This window comes from Hemicordylus capensis, chromosome 4 (genome assembly GCF_027244095.1).
Source record: "Hemicordylus capensis ecotype Gifberg chromosome 4, rHemCap1.1.pri, whole genome shotgun sequence".
Lineage (NCBI taxonomy): Eukaryota > Metazoa > Chordata > Lepidosauria > Squamata > Cordylidae > Hemicordylus > Hemicordylus capensis.
This window is the reverse complement of record NC_069660.1, coordinates 106,128,365-106,152,409: the sequence shown is the minus strand read 5'-3', so window position 1 is coordinate 106,152,409 and position 24,045 is coordinate 106,128,365. Positions and strand designations below refer to the sequence as shown.

The 24,045-nt window shown below is 42.6% G+C and overlaps 2 protein-coding genes across 16 annotated transcripts in view; one reads left to right on the top strand and one right to left on the bottom strand.

The window, feature by feature from the left end:
• Nucleotides 1-23,910, top strand: part of RPE65 (retinoid isomerohydrolase RPE65) — a 27,901-nt gene extending 3,991 nt beyond the window's left edge. For 2 of the 8 annotated variants that reach the window (XM_053249092.1, XM_053249093.1), the window contains exons 2-14: nt 933-1,015; nt 4,057-4,207; nt 5,945-6,052; nt 6,417-6,558; nt 7,803-7,950; nt 10,832-10,913; nt 11,233-11,365; nt 11,897-12,036; nt 15,934-16,063; nt 17,811-17,925; nt 18,017-18,111; nt 22,822-22,933; nt 23,220-23,910. In XM_053249092.1, coding sequence (XP_053105067.1) covers nt 933-1,015; nt 4,057-4,207; nt 5,945-6,052; nt 6,417-6,558; nt 7,803-7,950; nt 10,832-10,913; nt 11,233-11,365; nt 11,897-12,036; nt 15,934-16,063; nt 17,811-17,925; nt 18,017-18,111; nt 22,822-22,933; nt 23,220-23,371 — 1,591 coding nt within the window. In that variant the 3' untranslated portion in view covers nt 23,372-23,910. Of the gene's footprint in view, nt 1-932; nt 1,016-2,538; nt 2,662-3,466; nt 3,597-3,809; nt 3,959-4,056; nt 4,208-5,944; nt 6,053-6,416; nt 6,559-7,802; nt 7,951-10,831; nt 10,914-11,232; nt 11,366-11,896; nt 12,037-15,933; nt 16,064-17,810; nt 17,926-18,016; nt 18,112-22,821; nt 22,934-23,219 lie in introns of those variants that run through there. The other 6 variants (XM_053249098.1, XM_053249094.1, XM_053249097.1 and 3 more) reach the window with 6 other exon arrangements.
• The window catches only part of LOC128324470 (methylcrotonoyl-CoA carboxylase beta chain, mitochondrial-like), a 44,350-nt gene continuing 43,767 nt past the window's right edge, over nt 23,463-24,045 (bottom strand). For all 8 annotated transcript variants that reach the window (XM_053249087.1, XM_053249083.1, XM_053249090.1 and 5 more), the window contains one exon: nt 23,463-24,045. In XM_053249087.1, the coding sequence (XP_053105062.1) occupies nt 23,956-24,045 (90 nt within the window). In that variant the 3' untranslated portion in view covers nt 23,463-23,955.

Sequence of the window (24,045 nt, the reverse complement as noted above, 5' to 3'; positions counted from 1 at the left end):
ATTACACATCGGACAATGAAGTGTGATCATGGCACTAGCTCATTCAGATGGCAAATTTCTCAGAAGGAAAGAAGAATACATTTTTGCATGTGGCTGCCTATGGGACCTGTAATACAAGATGGTGACAAGAACCCACAGAATGTTATGGGAAGAGCATGGAAACAAGATATGCAATGGCAAAGCTGGATACTATTAGATGCAACTAATTCCCAGCTCTTTACTGCTGAATCCTACACCCATTACATAGAAGTATTCCCCACTAAACTTCCATGTAATGGCTAGAGAGCTACTTCATATGCTCCCAAAGGTCTGTGTGGGCTTAGTCAGATTTTCCCCCACTTTTTTCTTCTTCAAATAGCAGGACCCCATATCACAAACCCTACCTTTCAACAGCAGTTTGCTATGTGGTCCTGCTGTTAGAGAAACAAATGTCCCAAACCGGACCAGATAGGCATAGCAGCAGCTCTGGTTCTCTGGACTGTGGCCAGTATGCTTATGATTAGGGAGGGAGGAAGAGTCTCTGTGATGAGTCAGGATTCCAGGCTTCCTGGATGATAGCAGTTGGCACTTGTAAGGATAATATCCAGTCCATATTTAATGTGAATTGGCCATGGGTAAGTAGACTGGAAGGATGTGTATAATTCTGGTTCATGGAGCTATATTCAACTCTCTTCTTTGGCTGTTGTCTGCTCTGGTAAGTGAAATTCAGGCATGTGTCTCTAGAAACACAACCAATAGCATCTAGCTGAAGGAGACTAATTAATTATAATTGTTCCAAGAGAATATGTTATCTCTCCTGTTTCCCTCTTATTAATCGAAGTGAGCATAATTTCTGACAGATGTAAAGCTCTGTTCTGATCTTTCTTTGCCCAATAGTGATGGAACAGTTGAGGAAACTACTTGCTCACCTTTGCCTTTCTTTACACCTTCAGAGTTGAGCACCCAGCTGGTGGATACAAGAAGCTCTTTGAGACAGTGGAGGAATTGTCTTCGCCAATAACTGCCCATGTCACAGGTTTGTGCCTCTCCATTATTTCCTTTGCACACTACTTCAGTACTTGCCTTCATAAGCAAACAATTCTAAAGTCCTTTTAACTGAATTAAATAGGTGGAATTTGTCACAGGAATGTGGTGATATTAGGATTCATTTGAGGGATGGGAAGGGAGAAGCTCAAGCCACTCTTCATTGTAATATTAAATTAATTTAAATGGCTGCAAATATTAGAATTGTCCATGGCTTAATATTTAAATTGGGGTTTAAAAAAAAATGAAAATGAGATATATATTTCATCCTACTCAACATATTCTAAGTTACTAGAATTATTTTTTTTATCTATTTGGAGGCTAATTTTTTTAAAGCCACATCATTCCTCTCAGAGAGTGCTAAACACAACTAACAATTATAATTAAAATACTTCTAAAAATCCAGAGTGAAACAGTTGGATGTCCCATCCTCCTCCTGACTCCTGGTTAGTTTCCCTGGTTAGCAGCAATAGAAGAGCAGGTGCTAGGTGGCAAAAAGTCTCCTGCTCCTTTGTTCTTCTGGCCACCATGAGCTGCTTCTGTTGCCTGCTGGGGCTGGGGTGGGGGGAGGTGTTTGTATCAAACCTGGTATTTATCCCCTAGCCCTAGCATTGGCTGCTCAGGTGGGGCAGGTGTTAGTTTCTCAATGGCAGGAAGGTCAACCAATTCAGACTGAGATGTTCCATTTGCTCTGTCTCCTGGGTGCTTTCCAGATTACACCCTATGACAATGTCACTACATGTCCGTTAAGTATGCTTCCATACTGCCTGTGTTTCGACATCACAGTCCCTGCACTGTCAGCAAGGTGCCATTCACATTTCCGATGCCTTCTTTTGGATTGTATTCTTGCATTTTAGTCCTACAACGTTGCATGTGTGTCGCAAAAAAAACCAAACCAGATTTTTTTTGGTTTCTCAAAAAAGAACTGAATGTTCCCGTTGTAGGAGGGTTGCACAAGCTATTAATGTTTTCAAAATGATCCTGCCAATCCAAAGCATTTTACTTCTGAACAGCATGTAATCTGGAAAGTGCCCCAGCTGGTCTCCTTTACCATGGCAGCCTCAGAGAAGCAGGGACTAGGTGGTTAAAAAAGCATCTCCTGCTCCTTTGTTTGCATAGCTGCCATGGACTGTTCCTGCTGTCTGCTTGGAGAGGGGCAGGGTTGGGGCAGCCCTGTTGTTTATCCTGAAATCAGACAGACAGAGTTTAGCTGCTTAAATCCCATTAAAGTCAACCTAGCAATTCTAGTGTTGGGACAAATGCAGTCTGTATACTTTTGCACACTGCTGGTGATACCATCTTCCCAATATCATCCACTGAACAAGGCCTTGGCCCCTCTGCACTCTGTACAATGTTAATGATCACATTCTTACTTGAGCAACTCTGCCTGCATATTCTTCCAGCATGTAAATCCAACTGCAGGATTTATTCTGACCTACTTATTCCAGAGGCAGCTTGATTTCAGGGACGAGTTAAGGAATTCTAGAGTGAAGTATCCTGATCCAGACTGACCCACCCTGAGCATTCCCACACAGGACTTCCAGTTCTTGGAGTATCTGACAAGGGAAGCCACTTCAAATGAAACTTCCAGCATTAGGAAAGCAGCCCCTCCCCTCTCTACTGAGAGTTTTCTTTTGTGTAAGTTCACACACAGCTTGCTTCTGTGTTTTCCATGTGGCCAATGGCTTCCTAGAGGAGGTGGGACGCTGCACCTCCCTTTCCCCCAAGAGTTTAGTAATTACAACACTCTCTGTGATATGACTCTGTTGAAGTCCACACACACACACTTCTGCTTAATTGGTTTTTTGATCAGATGGCCTTATAGCCATCAGCCTTTGCTTTCTATTCTGCCCCCCCCCCCGACCCAAATACAGCAATACAGAGAGAGAGAGAGAGAGAGAGAGGTCCCCAGCATGTGTCAGCTTTCCTGCAGCATCACCTCTGCTTTTGCAGCCCCATCCCATCTTGGAAGGCATGCAAGGGAATGCTCATTTCTACAAAAGACTGCAACTCTTCCTCCCAGAACTCTCCCCCTCCAAAGGTTTTCAAAGAGCAAAAAAGCCTGAAAACTGGGTTTTCAATTCTTTGCCTCAGGGTCAAAGGCAAAGCCTTTAGACAGCTTTGTTTTTGCATTGCATAGGTGTGACTTGCTCTTATTATGTAAATGTAAAGACTGATGTCAGTGCTTTGCATCAGATTTCCCAGGAAACTTTGCTGAAAACCCGCATTTAAAAAACTCAAAAATAAACCTGGATGAACTGAAATCCAGCAGGAAAAGCCCAATTTGTGTGGGTGGGTGTGGGTGCTTCCAAATACATCGAATTGACCTTGGCATGAATGCGGCTGTAGTGAGAACACACAGCCTGCCTCCTAGAGGAGATTTGGGGTAAAGGCCCTGTGTGGGAAAGCTCCCTGAGAGCTTTTTTTGCTTTGGTAAATAGCAGTCACAGGGTGGGGAGGTAGGACTAAAGAACCTTCCTCCCAATTCATGGAGGACCTGGTTCAGATGCTATTTAATTTTCAAAAACAAGTCATGTGTACTAGTTTGACCCTCAGAACAGAGGTGCACCCAGGTAATTTTGGAACCTGGACCTAAAGGCCTTTGGAGCCCTGCCCCCCCACAAATTAAGCATCATCACGCTCAGCCAGGCGACCACATCACCTGGGACAGACTAAAGAGGATTTGGGGGCCCTAAATCCAAACTAAAGAGGATTTGTGCTGTGGAGGCCCTGGACTTTGGCCCCGAAGTCCAGGGGTAAGAGTGCCTTGCCTCAGTATGTTGGAGGGAGGGGTTGCCAGGCCTCTCAAGAGCCAGGCCCTGAACCTGTTCCTCACAAGCACAGTGATGGCCTAATTGGAAGGAATAATATGAACTGAGGCAGAAAACACACACACCCCACTGTTGTTTTCCTTCCACAGCAGCCTAATATCCTAGTAAAACATTATGGGTACTCTCACTCCAAACAGCACAATTCCAGTGTCTCCTTTATTTCGAAAAGGTTTAACAGCCCTTTCTGCTCTCTTTGTAATAGGCAGGATTCCAGTCTGGCTCAGAGGCAGTCTACTCAGATGTGGGCCTGGATTGTTTGAAGTTGGATCAGAACCATTTTATCATTTGTTTGACGGCCAAGCACTTCTTCACAAGTTTGATTTTAAGGAGGGGCATGTCACTTATTACAGGAGGCAAGTGCCCACATGTGCTTAACATTCATCAGTGTTGCCAACCAAGCCCAAAGCAAAACCTCATCTCCAGGGCGTCTTAGCTGTCCACACTCTTTGTTTCAGGAGTACAGACAGAGGAAAATTTGAGGAGCAACTCCTCACTTAAAATTTTTGGGGAAGAGGAAAGACATTTGGGAGGGAAGAGATGATTGTTTAGGATTGGGGGTTTCAGTAAAAATAAGGGAGGAACTCCTCAAATGCTGGGAGATCTGCATCCCAGCTTTGTTTACATCACATTTACCTTTAAAATAATTCTGTTCAAAAATGAGTACACATTTTAGCTGCTTAAGTTTCTAGAATGCATGTAAATTATCTGCCTCACAGGCTTTTTGGGACTGTAAAATAAGAATTGTAAAGCATACTAGAAATTCCAGTTTAAGTGATGAATAATTTCTTTTGGAGATTATGCAACAAGATTGCTTACAGTTTCCATTATTTATTGGGTGCGGTTACTTTGTCCTGCACAGTATTCTCTCTCCTAGTCTTTGTCCATCACTGTAAAATCCTTTCTACTTTAGGGCTACTTCATAGGGCCAAACTACATTACATTAAATTTTAAGGCTGGCCTACTCTCACTCTCAAGAATATGTACTACAGGGACTCTTATCCGGGTTGGGGCCACAGTGTGTGGGGTAGGGGAAGTTAACCCTATCACCTCATGTGATTTTCCAAAAATCAACTCTCCCAGCTCCTATATACCTCTCAAAGTTATTATCTGCTGCAAATAATCACTTTCAGCTTTGGAGGGAGCCAAGGGTGTAGTTTTAATGAGCAGATGGGTTCAAAGAACCTGGGGCCCCCAGCTCCTGAGGGCCCCCTAACTCCACCCCTCCCTATTTTCCTCATTATATCCCTCTCTCCAAGGGGCTGCTGGGAGAGGGGTGAACACGGGCCCCCTCTCCCATAGCTAAACCACTGGAGGGAGCAATTTTGGCAGGATAGATTTACAGTGGAGAAAATTGTGTAAGGGAAAGAGTTACCCCGCGACCTCCATCCCATGTACCATAGTCCCAACCAATGTACCCTCTAACAGGGATTCCCCGATGTTGATACAGCTCCCAGCACCCCCACTGCAATAGTCTTTGCTTGGGAATTATGGAAGTTGTAGTCAACAGCTGGAAATCCATGTTAGAGGAAACACTGGACAGTTCCTAATCATTATGTTTCAAAATACATTTAATATAACGTGTAGTTTGGCCCATACATTATTGCTAGTAGCATAATTGCTGCTATTGGGCTTAAGATAGGAATGCCACACTAATGACACAGGTATGTTCCTAATATATTAGCAGCACAGGAGCCACTGCAGTATATCTATTTTCCACACTGCTCCAGTAATCGTAAAAATCCAAGGCCTCAAGCTAGTGTACTCCCTCTTGGAATATGGAGCAACACTGGTATGGAAAGAAGCCATACTGTATAATGAATTCCTCCTATGGATCTCATTATAGCAGAGTAGCACAAAATGGAGATATATTGTGATGGTTCCTACACCACTGAAGTCATGCCAGAAATATTTCACTAGCCTGACACATAACCACACAATCCACTCTAAACTACATTTGGTAGAAGTGATACAAGTTAGCAGAAATAGCATGCTGCAGCCATGAGATAGCAGCAAGTATACCACTGCTGGTGACCTATATGTAGGATCTACTGCATATATTAATGGCTCTTCTTATCTTGCTTCCTTCATAGGTTTATCCGGACTGATGCCTATGTAAGAGCAATGACTGAGAAAAGAGTAGTAATAACAGAATTTGGCACGTATGCTTACCCAGATCCATGCAAGAATATATTTTCCAGGTGACAAAATAAAGTATATTGTTGGATGCCAACTTAATTTTACACTGGCTGACATCCTAACGAAGCACATGCATTAGTAAGGGCTGTTGGGAACACTTTCCACAACTCCCCTTTCAAGTGCTGCCTGCACTCCAAAAGCAAAAGTGCAGAAGTGCACTGCTGACCATCAGCAATGCATTTCCGCTCTTAAAAAGCACTTCCGGAGCAAAAGCAGCACTCGGATGTATTAGTGCTTTTGAGCAATATGCGAGTGTAAAAAGACGGGATCCTTGTAGATCTTAAACTGTGTGCTTTGACAGTCAGGATGTCAGCCGTTGTGTGGTTCAAGAAGTAATCAAGTTTCCTTGTTAATTCTATTTGACAGGTTTTTTTCATACTTCAAAGGTGTGGAGATCACAGACAATGCCCTGGTTAATGTTTACCCTGTGGGTGAAGATTTTTATGCCTGTACTGAGACCAACTTCATAACAAAAATTAATACAGAGAATTTGGAAACAATTAAAAAGGTAGAATTTTAACAGATAAAAGGCAGAGATGAATGAGACATGGAATCTGAAATAATATCAGTGGCACACATAACAATCATGTAATAAACAATTGAATGTTTAGGAGGGGACATAATCTGAAATGGTTTGAATGGCTTGTTTATGTATGAAGTCTGTGACAGAATTTCTAAGTCCCAGTCTTGTCTTCTGAAGTTAGACTATGTGATAAATATTCTACTAAGGCCATTTCCTAAAAATGCACTAGTCAGTATCATGCAGTGACACTTTTGTTGCTAATGCCAGAGTCAAATGTCATTCAAAGTGACATGCTGCTATTTCCTAATACTTGTGGGGCAGTCATAACTATACTCATTGTGACATAGTATAGTAGACATATGAGTTTTATAGATGCTTTGCTTCAGCAATAGTTGTAGAGAGAGAAATTTTACAGCACTTTCTATAAATGTATCACAAATCATATAGATATCTGCAGACTTCATTTGTGGGCAGTACCAAATGTTTTTATACATGTACTCATGTTGTACTTTATACATGCCCATGCATCTGTACATGCCTTCATAATAATACTTGCCTACATGACTGACTAGTTCCAGCTAAAAGGATTTAAATTACCAGGTTAGTAGCCTAAACACTCCTTTTCATTTCACATTCCTTGTTTAATTTTAACCTTCATTTCTGCTTTCAGAAGACTAAATTTTTTTCTGGCATGTGGCATTTCTTTTGGAGCAGCAGATTTTGTAACAAATTATTCATTACTAATGTCAGCTTCTAAAATACATCAATTTTTTTGCCGCTTGGCCAAAACAGCTTAAATAACAACAACAAAAAGTATCATTTGTTATTTTGGTCCCCTCTTTAAATCATTGGAGCTGCTAGCATTTATTTCAACTACAAGGCATGAGTTGGATACAGTAATGTGTGGGTGAATTGCTGTTCTGTGACCAGAGTTATCCAGGTGGTTAATCAGATTTATCATAATTAGTCCTTAAAATCTGATTGAAGTTTCCTCTATAAAGCTCATTGAGAGATTATTTCTACTTATATGCAATAGAAATGTGCCTATGGTGGTTCAGAATCAAGCTCTAGCTGCCACTCCTCCTTTCAACCATTGGCAAATTATTTACATAAGTAATACTATTTTGAATTCTTAAGTACGATATATAGAAAATCATAATCTGAAACATTCAAGCACATGCTTTGATAAGCAATGCCCTCAAATAAGTCCCTTCTGTTATGTTCCCCAGGTTGATGTAAGCAAATATGTTTCAGTCAATGGAGTAACAGCACATCCCCACATTGAAAATGATGGAACAGTTTACAATATTGGCAACTGCTTTGGAAAGAATTTTTCACTTGCCTACAATATTGTGCGGATACCACCCCTGCAAGCAGGTCTGTTCCCTTCCAAATAGCATCTACGTGCTTCAGTAGATCTTAGTTTATTTACTTTGCTATATAGTAAAGTAAATATGTGCCAGTTATTATTATTATTATTACATTTATATCCCTCTCTTCCTCCAAGGAGCCCAGAGCGGTGTACTACATACTTAAGTTTCTCTTTCACAACAACCCTGTGAAGTAGGTTAGGCTGAGAGAAAAGTGACTGGCCCAGAATCACCCAGCTAGTATCATGGCTGAATGGGGATTTGAACTCGGGTCTCCCCGGTCCTAGTCCAGCACTCTAACCACTACACCATGCTGGCTCTCGGTTCCATGCACGTCCCTAGAAGCAATGCCTATGCTGAAAAGAAAAGGCCTTGTCGTCGTTGTCCCCCCCCACACACTAATAGCACTATTTTTCTGGTTTTTGTATGCCATTCTCTAATTGTCTTGTGCAAGAGAAACTACTTTGCTGGATTGTGCCCAGGGGCAGATCTGGGTGTGTATGCAAGGGTGCAGTTGCACCCCTTGTGAATTTGGATCTAGACGGGCAGTTCCTTGGCAGCAGCCGAGTCAAAAAAAGGGCTAACTTCACTTCATGCTGTTAGTCCTGCCCTCTTCCAGTAGGAGGAGGAGCAGGAACAGCAGCCTGATTTGTTCTCCAGGGTCTTGTGTTCCTCCCCAACTCTGGCCAGCCTCTAAATGTACTGCAGTTTGCCATGAGGATAGAGTTGCTGGCTGTTGGGCTTGTCTCTCCCCCCCACCCCACCGCCACCCCCTGGAACATAAAACATTAAAAAAAAAAACCCACCCTTATCTATTTGGTGTGTGTGTGTGTGTGTGTGTGTGTGTGTGTGTGTGTGAGAGAGAGAGAGAGAGAGAGAGAGATAGAGAGATATTTGTTCCCCTTGCTTAAGCCAGAGTTTCTCTTCCCTCCCACCCCATGATCCCTCTGTGTGTGTGTGTGCGTGCACATGTGAGAGAAGTGAACTCAATGTGTGTGCATGTGTTTGTTTCTCTCTCTCTCTCTCTCTTTCTTGTGTGTGTGTGTGTGAGAGAGAGAGTTTTACACTTTAAAAAATCATTTTCAAAGTATAAGCCAAAACTGTGCAAATACAGACTTGTAAGAAAAACCCTCTCCATTCCAACAATATAGCTTCTTGTGAGGAAATTAGTCAGTTCAAATGTATTTAAACCTTTAAAAAGAATGAGAGAAGAAACAATGCTCTGTTTTTGTTTTTGTTCCTGCCTTCTGTTCCTGAAGATACTAAACTGCTTATAGCTCTAATCTGGTCTCTGTGGGGGGGGGTCCCTCCCCCCCATTAAAAATAATTATATGCTGCTTGTTTAGCAACAAAGTTCTCAAAATGGCTTAAATAGCAAAATATGAGAAAATGGTTCTTGTTCAACATGCTTCCCCTTATAATCATTACTATTTTATTTTGCTTTGTGCTTGTAACAGTAGCTCATATATAAATAACTTACATGTCTTTTTAATAAGCTTGTAATGGACTAAAATACCTGAACTTCTTGAAAGTAGCTAAATTTGTGAAGTAATTCACAATTGCTAAAATGAGCATTCAACATTTCCCCTCCCCCACCAAAAGTCTGTTTTAATACACTTGCTTTAAAATAAGGTTTTACAAATCAGATCACAAGAAACTCATTTTAAATACTCCCTTGCCCATAAAATGCTTGGTTGTCTTTAAATCCTAAAAAATTGGGGTAACTCCATATGTGACAATTTGCTGTTCTGTTTGAAATCAAATTGGTGGCTTTCCCTTCTCTAGAGTATACACACACACTCACACTATATACTGTATATACATTGTAGTGTATAGACATACACTATAGTTTCATGTGCTTTTTGCTTAAACAAAATGTGGTTCATAGAGGAGATCAAACTGCGCTTCTTGTTGCTGAGACAGGTGTAAAAAAAACACTATTTGAATTTGCTTCTCAGTTTACATGTTGAGGATTGGAGTGCATGTGGCTCAAAGTCAACATATAAATATGTATATGTTATAGACATATATGTTTTATTATGACACATATCCTGTTCTTCCTGCAAACAGTTCAGGGTAGTGTACATGATCTTCCTCCCCACTTTTATCCTCACAACACTCCTATGAGGCAAGTTTGGGGGAGAGAGAGAGTTGGGGAATGCCAGTCCCCCAATCCTAGTTTTAACACTCTAATCACTACACCACATTGGTTCTAAATTGTGTGGGTATTGATTGCAGGAGAAATCTGTTGCAGGAGGAAAAGGAGATTCATTTTTAGTGGTGAAGTAAACTAGTGGGGAGGAGAGCACTGGATACCTTTAGAGAGCATGAAATGGTTTAATTATCAAAATGTGGAGAGGCTGTGGGCCTCAAGAAGGCCCTGTGGGCCCAAGCCCTGGATCTTTTAAATACCTAACCACAGCTCTGCAAGGGAGAGAGGAAGTGGGGAGAGTGGCAGGATTGTCCATGCAAAATCTGGTATCAGCAGGTATGTTGTTCAGAATTTCTTCTAAAAATATATATTTTAAAAAATTTCAATCTTCCCCTGAGTGTGTTTTGAGGTAAAAAGTAGTGCATTCCACTAATTTAAGTGGCAGGGCAATGGGCAGGGGAGAAAGGGAATGAGAGAAGTGGGGAAAGAGGAAGAGAGAAATTGGTGCAAGGTGACAGAAGGTGGCATAAGACTATGTGCGACAACCCAGAGGTTCATCGGACTCCAATCTGGCCCACCACCAGATTTGAGTTTGACATCCCTGGCGTAGTGCATTTGCAAGAGAGAGAAAATCCAAGCCCCAATATTTTTATATATGGTGGGGAGGAGAGAATTCCCCTGTAATTTCCTCCTGGATCTGCCCCTGATTGTGCCCTTACATACTCTCTTCTTTCAGACAAGAAAGATCCAATGACCAAATGTGAAGTGGTGGTTCAGTTTCCTTGTAGCGACAGATTCAAACCATCTTATGTTCACAGGTAATATGCCAATGTCTAGGTTCTGTTAATACATGACCTTATAGCTACATAAAAAGACAATATGTTGTTGTTTTTACCATCAATTCACATTTTAAAACAGCCATTTGTAGCAGAAAATTCTTTACCGCTACATGCAAATTATGTGCTAAGCTATCACTTTATATTGGCAGATGAACGTGACTAAACAACAAAAAATTTTAATCAGTTGGGCAGTGTTCCTATGACTGAATTTTATATATCACTTGTACAATGTACAATGTACATAGGTACAATGTTATGGCATCTGACATATACCATCCTCAACTATATTTCTGAACAGTTTTGGACTGACTCCAAATTACATTGTGTTTGTGGAAACCCCAGTGAAGATTAACTTGCTCAAGTTTCTTTCTTCCTGGAGCCTTTGGGGAGCCAACTACATGGACTGCTTTGAGTCTAATGAAAACATGGGGGTAAGTGATTTACAGTCCTCATTGCCTATGAGTACAGAGTAGGGATGTGCATGAACCAGTTTGGAGGCCATTTTAGAGGCCTCTGAACCGGTTTGAATGCTGGGGCTGATTCAAAGTTCGAAGGCCCTGGTCTTGGCACTTTAATGGGGGGGAGGGTGCACTTACCCCTCCTGCCACATTTCCCTGCCAGCGTCGTTTATTTCCAAAAACCTTCGGGGCAGCAGCATACCTCACCGTTGCCCTCATCAGCCAGAAGTGACCAGAAGTACTGGGCACGCATGCTGATGAGGGCAACGGGGCGGCAGGGAGATATGCTGCCGCCCTGAAGGTTTTTGGAAATAAACAACGTTGGCGGGGGAAATGCAGCGGGAGGGGTAAGTGCACCCTCCCCCCGCCCTTAAAGGGCCAAGCCCACCACTTCTGGACCACCCCGCCGCGGTTTCGTGCAACATCCCCCGTACAGAGGAGGGCATGTACAGTGGAGATTAGTTGTATGGTTTCCAAAGGGCCAACTGTGGTTTGTTTTTTAAGGTCTGGATGCATGTAGCTGACAAGAAAAAAGGAAAGTACCTCGACATCAAATACAGGACTTCACCATTTAACCTCTTCCATCATATCAACACCTATGAAGATAATGGATTTCTGGTTGTTGATCTGTGCACATGGAAGGGGTAGGTACTGGCAGTGAAGGGTTCAAGCTCCTAAGGAGTCCAAGTAGCATCTGTCAACAGAGAGGTCTCAAAACCTATGGTCAATTTTTCATAAATAGACTGAGAAATAGAGTGGATTATATGCTGGCATACTATTTATTTTGACCTACACTAACAAAGGATCAGTTGAATGAACATTTTATTGCAAGCCCACAAATGAGGAATAAAATTTTACTGGAATTCAATTCCAGGCCAGTGTATTTAGGATGATCATGCAACATGCTTAAGATGAAGAAATTGGAATGCAGCTTAGGATACATTCTAAGTCAATGTGCTGTTACCACACTTGTTCATACATGTGTATATTCTACATGTGTACCTATGCCTTTGGATCAACTTGGGGGGATGTAGCTGAATTTGAAAGTGTAATAACAGAACGGAGGGGATGAAAGCTGTAATAGTCTAGCAGCTGGTTGGCACTGGATTTTGGAGAGAGGAAAGGGGAAAAGTGAAAGAAGGGGGTAGGGAATGGAGAGATAATTATGTGCAGTTTAATACACGACCATATCTGCTGATTTGTACATGATGCCAAAAAGGAGTGGCTTCCTTGCAGCAAGATTCTGGGGGCATGGTCCCAGAATCTGCAAAGATTCTGCCAAAGCAGAGGGCAAGGAGAACCAACAGCTTGGTACCAGTTCCAAGATCTGTGGTACACGTGGTCTCACAGCTAGCAAAGGACAGCACTGGGTTTCCCAGGCAGTCAGGCGCAGGGCTTAGCCTGTGTCAAGCCCATGTACGGAATAGCTCAGACTTAAAAGCTCTAAGATTTTGCTTGGAGTCAAAGACACAGGGTCCAAAGAGTGTCCAGTGCAGTGCAGGTCTTCCCACAGCAGGCCTTCACAAGAAATACTCAAGGATATTCAGCTCAACTTTGCCCCGGCTAACTGGGTAAAGAGACACCTTTTTAAAGGTGATTCTCTTTATTTAGCAGGGGAAGAGTAACTGGCCCTATCCACCCCCAGCACAGTATTTCCAGTTACTGTTGCTGGTGTCTATCTACGTTTCTTTTTAGATTGTGAGCCCTTTGAGGGCAGGGAGACATCTTATTTATTTATTATTTCTCTATGTAAACTGCTTTCGAAACTTTTGTTGAAAAGCGGTATATAAATATTTGTTGTTGTCAGCTCAGTAATTTTGGACCCTTTAATCCAGTGCTACAGCTTAGGGACTCTGCAGCCCAGTGATTCAGTTTAGGAGGAAAGGACTGGAGCACACAAGTGGGTGCTCAGCCAGGTAAGCTCCAGGGCAATAGCCACCAGATTCCCACAGCAGCAAAGATGACTCCCAGGAACCTCACAATCTTTTATATATAGGTCTGCAAAGTCTCAAAGGCAGGAAAACTTTAGATTTCTAGATCAACAAAGGGGAAAGGGAAAGTGTCTGGAAGTGGTGAGGACATGCGGGACAAAAAAGTGATATTATGCCTAATCCGAATAACTGATATGGGACTTGAATTCTATTGCATTCAGGATTGTTTTGATGGTTTAAAGCAGGGGTGCATAGCTCGAATGCCCTAGTGGGCTGGAATAAACCATGGCTTGATATGCAGGGGGTGACATCAATTTTCAGTGCATTAATTATTACATTATAATTAATGAAAGCAATTATTAACTACTTGTGGATCTTTCCCCCACATCACAGTACCCACAATTTTAACCAAGGATACTGGCCAAAAAACAGGTCCTGTCCCTGCTCAGTTAGTAGGGCACCTGTAGCACATGCCAGCCTCAATCAAATGCCAAGTCCTCTCTTCTCCCTAAACCACTGCTGCTTTCAGGCTGCAATCCTAAGCTTGCATATTTGGGAGTAAGCCTTACTGCAGGGGCGTAACTACAATTAGGCAGGGGGAGGCCATTGTCTCGGGGGCCCCCGCCTTGGGGGGGCCCCTCAGAGGCTCTCCCCCACCCGATCTTCCTTTTGAAGTCATTAAAAAAATTCTCCTCCTTGTTCTGGCACTATTTCCTTGTTGTTTGTCTCCACGAGTCCACCCTTGGGGGGGCCCCTCAGAGGCTCTCCTCACCCAGCTCCTACCCGATCTTCCCTTTGAAGTCCAAGCTACCCAGCCTGGAAGCTGCGGCGGCGGCGCGAGTCTCCAGGAGGCAGGGGCCCCATTTTGGAAGAGGCTTGCAAGTTGCACCCCTCCACTGACTTGGCCGGCGGCGGACAAGCTGTTCCCGGGCTGTCGAAGGGGGCTCGAGCCACCCTTGGCAAGCGCAGCGTGCGGCTCTCTGTGCTTGCGGCGGCGCCTGCTCTGCCCGTGAGTGCACGGCCGCCGCACCTGGAAGAGATGCGCTTCTAATGGGCAGCCTTGGAGCCAGGCCTTGGGCGGCGGCGGCAGCAGCAACAGCCCTTCCGGGCTGGCTGGAGAACCCCAAATGCCCGGACTCCTCCGAGGGCGATTGGGGGGGCTCACGTCGCCCGCCACGAGAGATACCCTTTAAAAAACTAAACCAGACCTCTGGGCTCTTCTGCTGCATGGAGTGCAGGTCGGGGCTCTACCGCTGAACTAGAAGGGACCCTCCTGCAGATCGGAAAGTGCTGCTCTCCACTGAGTCAAGCCCTTCTTCTGTCTGGCTTAGCTGGCTTGTTGTTTGTCTCCGCGAGTCCACCCTTGGAGGGGCCCCTCAGAGGCTCTCCCCACCCAGCTCCTACCCGATCTTCCCTTTGAAGTCATTTTAAGAAAATTCTCCTCCTTGTTCTGGCGCTATTTCCTTGTTGTTTGTCTCCGCGAGTCCACCCTTGGAGGGGCCCCTCAGAGGCTCTCCCCAAGGTGTTATCTATACCTTGCAACTAGTTGGGATAGTCAGCAGAGACATTGGGCCAGAGGAAGGAGAGGTAAGCGGTGAAGGCGGGGCCCATTTAAGAATCTTGTCTCAGGGCCCACTCCAACCTAGTTACGCCCCTGCCTTACTGGGTACACTGTGGGATGTATTTCTGGGTAAACATGCATGGGATGGCACTATAAAGCAGTTTCCAGAGAGAGCAGAGAATGATTCGCTTCAGAAAAGAGGGAAGCGACCAAGTGACTCTCTGCCTTTCTGGGGTGTGTTCTGCCTGTGCCTGCCTGCTGCTGCTGCTCCAACCCACTCCACCTATCATCATTGCTGCTGCTAAAACTGCAGCAACTGGCTCACTTGCTCATTGGTCTGTTTTTGCCACATGCCTCTCATGTGGTCTCAAGTGACCACGTGCATTGAGCCAGAGCTCTTTATGGCTCCTGGTGTTTAAGGATCAGAAGGATCTTTTTTTAAAGTCGACATGTGTTGTATCTGGCCCAGGCCTTATGTTGTGCAGGCCTGGTTTAAAGGTTCTTTAGCCTTAAAGAGCATTTTTCCATATCAGGAATTTTGATTTCATTAAAAATGTGCAGAACTCAAAAAAGAGGTGTGTGGTGCACGTCAGCTTTTGTACTGGCTCTGACTTTGCATTACACTGTTGCCTGATCCAAGCAGGAGCCGATTTCCTTCTGGCACCAAGTGCCTGTCCATGTTCCACTTCCCTCGTTTCTATAGGAAGCCCCAAAGTTTATAAAAAGAATGGTGGGCACACTGTCTGATAACAATGCTTAGGATATAAAGGGATTGTAACCAATTTATATAAGGGGAGTGTATCCAATTTTTCTACAGATTTTTAGGCCTAACCTTATGCTGCTACTAACTTCAGAAGATTAGTGGTAGATGTGATTTGACTATTATACAAGGAAGTCTACAAAAGCATAGTAGTTTTGGTGAATCAAGACATACAAAGAAATTTGATCCATTTCTCTTTTGCTTTCAGGGTATCATAAGATTCACTGCAGAGCCTACCAGCTGTTTGTTTTCAGCACTTAAATACATTGTCACTTTTGTCTTTGTGCAGGTATGAGTTTGTTTACAATTACTTATATTTAGCCAATTTACGGGAGAACTGGGAAGAAGTGAAGAAAAATGCACAAAAAGCTCCTCAACCTGAAGTTCGGCGATACGTTCTTCCCCTAAATATTGAGAAGGTAACTGTTGTAATTTAAATATATCCTATTTCTCTGAGACCGAGCAAGACCTGAACTTCTAAACAATTCTGCATGGTTTGACTTAATTCTTGATTATCAGTTGGCCTTGATGGGAAAAGAACTACCTCTAATCCTAGATTTTCTATAAAATATTCCAGAATATCTCCTTTGTAGACCTTCTTTTTATTGCATATAAAAGAAAATTAATCCCAAAGGAGATTTGCTTTGAGTGTGGTCATGCGTATCTCATTGCCACTATACCAGCTAATTCCAGAATATAGTTACACCCTTCTAACAACTATTATACTCTGATTAGAAATATAAAATCAGCTACAGTCCCCTCCCCTGCAAAAAGGCAAAACAAGCCCTTCTATTTATAATGTTGTATATTTGATGAATCCACAGGTTAGATTTCTCAAATGGTGAGTTTTGGCAGTGATTCCAAGAGTGGGTTCACATGACTATTTTTGAAAAGCCTCATTGCAGCCATTGGAAATAACACTTACTCTCGTGTAACATTATTTGCACAATATTTGCATTTACTCAACATTACTGGGCTGATGTACCCTTGTGCAGTATAGATTTCTTAAAAACTATAGATTTCAAGTGTTATTATTGCACACAATTCTTACTTCAGTTCAAAATGTATTCAGTTATATTGTACAACAGTCTGGAATGTGTACAAAAGCTCATTGCCGAAAAGAATAAAGATATTTTTGGCCCAGGGGTCTGACTTCAACACATCACAATTAAATATTGAGGAGCAGAAGGGTTCTTTTCAATGAGGATTAAATTGTGGTTACTGGCAAGACATTATAGTCTTGCCAGTCTTTTTTTCCTACTACTATCAAATATTAAACACCAGTGATTCTTTTTTTTTTTAATGATTTTTTAAGTTTTATTTTGTGATTCTGTTTTTCCCTGCCTTGAGAATAGCTATACTGAAAGACAGATTATGCATTTTCTAAGCAAACAGCAAGGTAGCTGTCACAATGACATACAATGTTGTGAAGAGGGATGCCATTATATTTCAGGGATCTCTGGTGTGTGTATATTTGGTGTGCATACTTCAGTGTCCCTTTTGCATACATTGTGGGGACTCGGTTGTTTGGAATTGAGCCATATGCACAAAGCCTGCAACATTGTTCTTGAAACTTCTTATCAGGGCTGATCAGTTTGAAGAGTGTTTGATTTCAGATGGGGAAATATTAAAAATTGCTGGGTTAAAGTCCCTTGCAGTACAGCTCATCAAAAAATGGGTTTGACAGTTACTTGCCATTTTTGCTCAAAACACCAATTTTTGTTGTAGACAAGATGACTTCATGGTCCCTTCTAAGTGGATAGTCTTGGTTGCCAGTTTGGCCCTTGTAACATATAATGCTAGCTTTCAGTCGTACAGATTCCATATGTGGAGCCTAGTAAAGAGACAGATCTAGGACGTCAGTCCACCATTCTTCCATTGCCAGCCATCTAGTGCCAAAGCAGTGGTGATGGTGGAACTAATCATAGAATAGCATACTGTACCATGTCTAAGAAATAATGCCTTTGTTAATGTCATAGCCTTAACCGGTGTAATCTCCTGGCATTTTGGAGCATGAATGAATGCAGTAAGGTTTGGTTAAACCTTTGGTTTAACAAAACATGTTAAACCAAAGGTTTTCGCCTCTATTGAGTATATGAGTAAAGAAGTATAAAATGCAAAGAAGCATTTTTCACCTTGCTTTATTAGCCTTCTTTTTTGTCCTAGGCTGACACAGGCAAAAACTTAATCACATTGCCTAATACAACAGCTACTGCTGTTCTGCACAGTGATGAAACCATCTGGCTGGAGCCAGAAGTTATTTTTTCAGGGCCCCGTCAAGGTAAGATCAACTTCAGCCAGAGGCAACAAAAACAGTTTAATAAATGCAAATTATTTTGTAATCTCTGCAAAATGTGTCTTTTGTTTTATAGCTTTTGAGTTTCCACAAATAAACTATACAAAATATTCTGGGAAGCCCTACACATATGCATATGGCCTCGGACTGAATCACTTTGTTCCAGACAGGGTAAGCATTACATACTGATGGAATACACTGCACTAAATCTTGCCTCAGTGGCAAGAGGCAAAGATGGGTGCAAATTCAGACTCTTCCATTTGGCCTAGCCAGTATTAGCAGAATGTGCAAGATAGCTTTGAATGGAATTTTAACACCGCCTTCACACCAGTTTTTGTTCTTAAAATCTCTGATGGGCACTGGAATACTAAGGTCAGGCCTAATTCAAGGCTATTAAAAAGTGGTCTAGTTTAACTTGCACCTTAAATATTTTGAGACATAAATTGCAATCCTAGCCCACCCAGGAAATTTACCCAAGCCATCAAATGCACAATGTTCACCTTTTATAAAAACAAAGACACAACATCAACCAGTTCCTTTTCAAGCTAACAGAATATTAATGTAGGAATATGTAATGCAGAACAGTTGAAATTTAACATCAGTCTGAATCTATACCAAAATCTGCTCCCTGCATTGGGTGAGGAGCTCTTATCTTCTTTTCAACTTAGTCTGAGTATGTATTATCTATTAGTCATGCTAGCCCAAGTATTATTATTTATTTGATTTCTATAGTGAACATAAGAACAGCCCTGCTGGATCAGGCCCAAGGCCCATCTAGTCCAGCATCCTGTTTCACATAGTGGCCCATCAGATGTCGCTGGAAGCCACAGGCAGGAGTTGAGGGCATGCCTCTGTTTACACAGAGAAATAATAAATAAATAAGATGGCTCCCTGTCCCCAAATGGCTCACATTCTAAAAAAACCCACAAGATAGACACCAGCAACAGTCACTGGAAGTACTGTGCTGGGGGTGGATAGGGCCAGTTACTCTCCCCCTGCTAAATAAAGAGAATCACCACGGTAAAAGGTGCCTCTTTGCCCAGTTAGCAGGGGATATTAGCAGTTTTATTTTCAGTCCCCTTCCTAATGATCTCTAGCATGGAATTGGCCTTTTCCACAGCTGCCGCACATTGAGTCAACACTTTCAACGAGCTGTCGACCACGACCCCAAGATCCCTCTCCTGGTCAGTCACTGGCAGCTCAGATCCCATCTGCGTATATTTGAAGTTGGGGCTTTTTGTCCCAATGTGCATCACTTTACACTTGCCAACAATGAACTGCATTTGACATTTTGTCACCCATTCACCCAGTTTGGAGAGATCATTTTGGAGCTAGTTTTCTATTTTTCCAGACAGTTTAGAACATCATCTCTTGACACTTCTGACTCGGTTCTTTAGCCTCCATCCCTGGAAAGCCTGGTTCAGGAACAGTTATATGCTCAGCATCCTCTGCCGTGAAGACAGATGCAAAGAACTCATTTAGCTTCTCTGCAACCTCCATATCCTCTTTAATAATCCCTTTCAATGCCTCATTATCCAACGGTCCAACCGCCTCCCTGGCAGGTTTCCTGCTTCTGATATATTTAAAGAAGTTTTTGTTATCCCCCTTGATGGTTTTAGTTAAATTTTCCTCAAACTCTCCGCCTCTCTTATTGTCACCTTGCATTTCTTTTGCCAGAGTTTGTGTTCCTTTCTGTTCTCTTCATTTGGACAGGCTTTCCAATTTCAGAAGCAAATCTTCTTCCCTTTTATGGCTTCCTTGACAGTACCCGTTAGCCATGCTGGCATCCTCCTGGACTTAGTGGTACCTTTCCTCCTTTTGGGTATACAATCTAACTGGGCTTCTAGTATTGTGGTTTTGAGTAAACTCCATGCATTCTGGAGTGAAGTGACTCTCCTTTCAGCTTTCTTTGCACCATACTCCTCATTTTGGAGAGACGTTTCCACTTCTGAAATTCAAAGTGTCTGTGTTAGACTTCCTTGGTGATTCTCTCCCCACATGTATGCTGAATTTGATCGCTCTATGGTCACTGTTCCCTAAAGGGTTGATAACACTGACATCACGCACCAGGTCCTGGGTGCGACTCAGGATTAAATCCAAGGTCGCCTTCTCTTTGATTGGTTCCAAGACCAACTGTTCTAGGGCACAGTCTTTTTTTTTTTTTTTTTTACAAATTCAATTTTTATTGATTTTAACAATAGCAATATTATCATTCATTAAAAATACACACACACACAAAAGGGGGTGGACTTCCCGCTCACATTTCTTCATGAATCAACAACTATAAAATTTACCCTTGCTATAATAATAGTTCAAAACATAAATTCAAACCCTTACAAACATAATTAATCTAACCAACCTGCGATTTATACTAAATTTCAAACCCTGCTGTCAAGTCCATAGTAGGAAAGTAATTCTCTAGGGCACAGTCATTCAGCATATCTAGAAATCTGACCTCTTTGTCATGACCTGACTGTGAATTTACCCAGTCTATGTGTGGGTAATTGAAGTCACCCATTATTACAGCCCTGCCTCTCCTTGACACCTCCCTGATTTCCTGCTGCAACTCGCAGTCACTGTCAGCGTTTTGAGGGCGATAGCACATCCCAAGTACCACATTTCCTTTCAGGCCTTGTATTGTCACCCACAGGGTTTCTGTGGAGGACTCCAGTCCACCTCGGTTTTCTAGCTTGTTAGATTCTATGCCTTCTTTAACATATAGTGCTACTCCACCTCCAAGGCACCCCTCCCTGTCCTTCCTTTAGAGTTTACATCCAGGGATAACAGTGTCCCACTGGTTCTCACTGTTCCACCATGTTTCTGTTATGCCCACTATATCTATTTCTGCGTTAGCACCCAAGCACTCTAGCTCACCCATCTTGGCTCGGAGGCTTCTGGCATTGGCATACAAGTAGAGGTGTGCATGGAACCGCAGAGCTGCGGTCCGGCACTGGGGTGGGGGTTCCTTTAAGGGTGGTGGGGGGTGTACATACCCCTCCCGCCGCTTCCCCCCCTCCAGCACACATATTTTAGTCAGCAATTGGGGCGGCAGGGAGGTATCCTGCCGCCCCAATTACTGACTAAAATACGTGCACCGGAGGGGGGAAAGTGGCGGGAGGGATAAGTATACCCTCCCCCCCGCCCTTAAAGGAACCTCCACCCCAGTCCGCCCAAACCCTGAACCGCCCATGTCCGGACCAGTCCGGAGGCCTGTAGAATGGCCTCTGGACCGGTCCATGCACATCACTACATACAGGCACCTATAATCTGAATCTCTCACCTGATGAATCTATCTTTCTTTTGACTCTTTGACCAGCTGGCACAGCCTTCAGTCTGCTTTTTATGTGGTTCTACTCTGATCCCTTCTGTTTTATCTGAATCTTTTGCACCCTTGCACTTTAAAGGATGGCATTTGCCAAACCGGATACAGCCCAACTCCTGTTGGCTATTCTCCAGGTGTCATTTTAAAAGCTGCTCTACAACCTTTTTTATTTTAAGCGCCAGCAGTCTGGTTCCATCTTGGTTCAAGTGCAGCTCGTCCCTTTTGTACAGGCCTTGCTTGCCCCAAAATGTATCCCAGTGCCTAACAAATCTAAACCCCTCCTCCTGGCACCAACATCTCATCCAAGCATTGAAACCTCTCAGCTCTGCCTGTCTCTCTGTACCTGTGCGTGGAACAGGTAGCATTTCTGAGAATGCTACCTTGGGGATCCTGGACTTCAATATGCTACCATCAGCCTAAATTTGGCTTCCAGGACCTCCCAACTACATTTCCCCACAACACCGGTGCTGATGTGCACGACAACAGCTGTCTCCTCCCCAGCACTGCCTAAGAACCTATCTAAACGCTGCGTGATGTCCGCAACCTTCACACCAGGCAGGCAAGTCACCGTGCGGTCAACATGTGTTGGAAGTGAAGGACTTTGCGCTGTCTCGTCTCAAAGATAGTGGAGGACAGACTAGTGAGCCAGAGGGCTAGAGGGTCAAGACACTGGTCATCCCTTCCCTACTGCTCTGACACTATCCCTTTGGAGTGTAGATTGCTACTCTCAGGAACTTCCTTCCTTACTTCCTTCTTGCTTTGCACTTCCTCTCTCCCTTCTCTTCCTGTTCCTTCTACCTTGCAACATGCAAGCTCCTCTCCCCTGCACCACGTGTGCAGAGATGCAGAATCCATCTGCATCCAGCTACCTAGATAGATTAGAGATCCTAACTCCTCACTTTCCTATCTAGAATGGAGTTCTTTAATAAATGCCATATATATTGATTTGAAACTATGAACTGGCTCCAAGTTACTTTACTCTCAGCATACACGCATGCCTAACCAAATTCCGCTGTGTTGTGCCTCTGTGCACTCTGCTATAATGAAAAAGGGATTCTCTTACCAGAGAGAATTCCCAACAACATGCAGGTCACAAACCCATCTTTCTATAACTCTAGGGATCAAATCACCCACTACTAATGATTGAATCACTCACTACACCCACTAGTGGAATCAGGCTTTTTTCTAGAGGTTAGTTCTCATGCTTTTGGTATTGTAAAATCACAAAGTGACTTTCATCTGTCACTTTATAATGCAAAAGGGTTGCAATAATGAGTCATGCTATTCTTTTGAGAATGTGAGCCCTTCATATCAGGAAACCATCCTCCTCCTATTTTTTTTAATTTGAAAAGCAGTATATAATAATAATACTATCACCCTTAGACAGTGAGCACATTGTGTAAAAATGATGGATAAAAATTATTTGGGGGTGACTTTGTAATATCAGAGAGGTAGTGACAATTTGTTGCTAATGAGATATTAACAGAATTCAGAAATATTCAAATCTTTATTATTACGGTCATTCAACCAGCAAATCAGTAATATTAATCTCTTTCCAGCTTTGTAAGATGAATGTTAAAACCAGAGAGACGTGGGTATGGCAGGAACCAGATGCATATCCCTCTGAACCAATCTTTGTTTCTCATCCAGATGCCTTGGAAGAGGATGATGGTAATCATATTATGCCTTTATTCATTTTTAAAAAAAAAAATTCTATCCCGTGGGTTAGTGGCTCTCTCTGAATGCCATGTTCCAAAGATGTAGAAGATTGCTAAGAAAGAAACTTGATTCCTGCCCATCAAATATTCACTGATACAATGCTGAAGACTGTTATGATCTTTTGAATGTATACCCAACTCTCTTAGATAAAGTAGTTGAGTAGTAGATAGTGTAATGGGATTTGTGATAAATACTGGTGCTTTTTCGTCTGGATAATTCATATTTATTTTTTGTTCAGGTGTTGTCCTGAGTATTGTCATTAGCCCTGGTAGTGGACCAAAGCCTGCCTACCTTTTGATCTTGAGTGCAAAGGACATGAGTGAAGTTGCCAGGGCAGAAGTGGAAATAAACATCCCAGTTACTTTCCATGGCCTGTTCAAAAGGGCATGATGTTTTGCCTTCACTACACCTATTATTAAAGCCTGCCTTTTAGCGTAACAGATGCTGCTACAAACTGAACTCAAACACTGTACTCTTCCAATTATCAGTTATTTGTAAAATTAGTTTAATAGGACAAAGTACTTCATACATTTCCCAAAACAATTAAATATTTGAACACTTCACAAGAAGTGCACAGCCACAGATTTTCAACATGCTTTTATGAACCTCATGTACTATAGATATAAATGTTTATGCAATTTGTCAGTATTTAGTCTCATTCAGTGATGGAAATTTAAATGAAAACAATTAATCCAATTGTACAAAAGGTGAACTGTCATCTTCAAGACAAAGGTAAACTGTATAAGAGTTGTGAAAGCTCATGAATCTCTTGGTCATATTCAATACAAGAGGCATACATTTCAAGTAACCTGCCAATGGGATACGCAAAGGAATAGACACATGATTCAGGACTAACATATTCACCATTCTCCAATATCATAATAGTACTCTTGGCAATATTAAAATATTATTTCTATTTAAGCACCTCACTGTACTGATGTCAAATTCAGTTCTTTGTAGCCAGCCCTTCCTGCTTACATTCTTATGACAGGAAGAGGAGACTGTTGCAGGGCCATGTTCTGATAATCCTGCTGCTTCATAATTCTTAAACACTGTGCAATTAC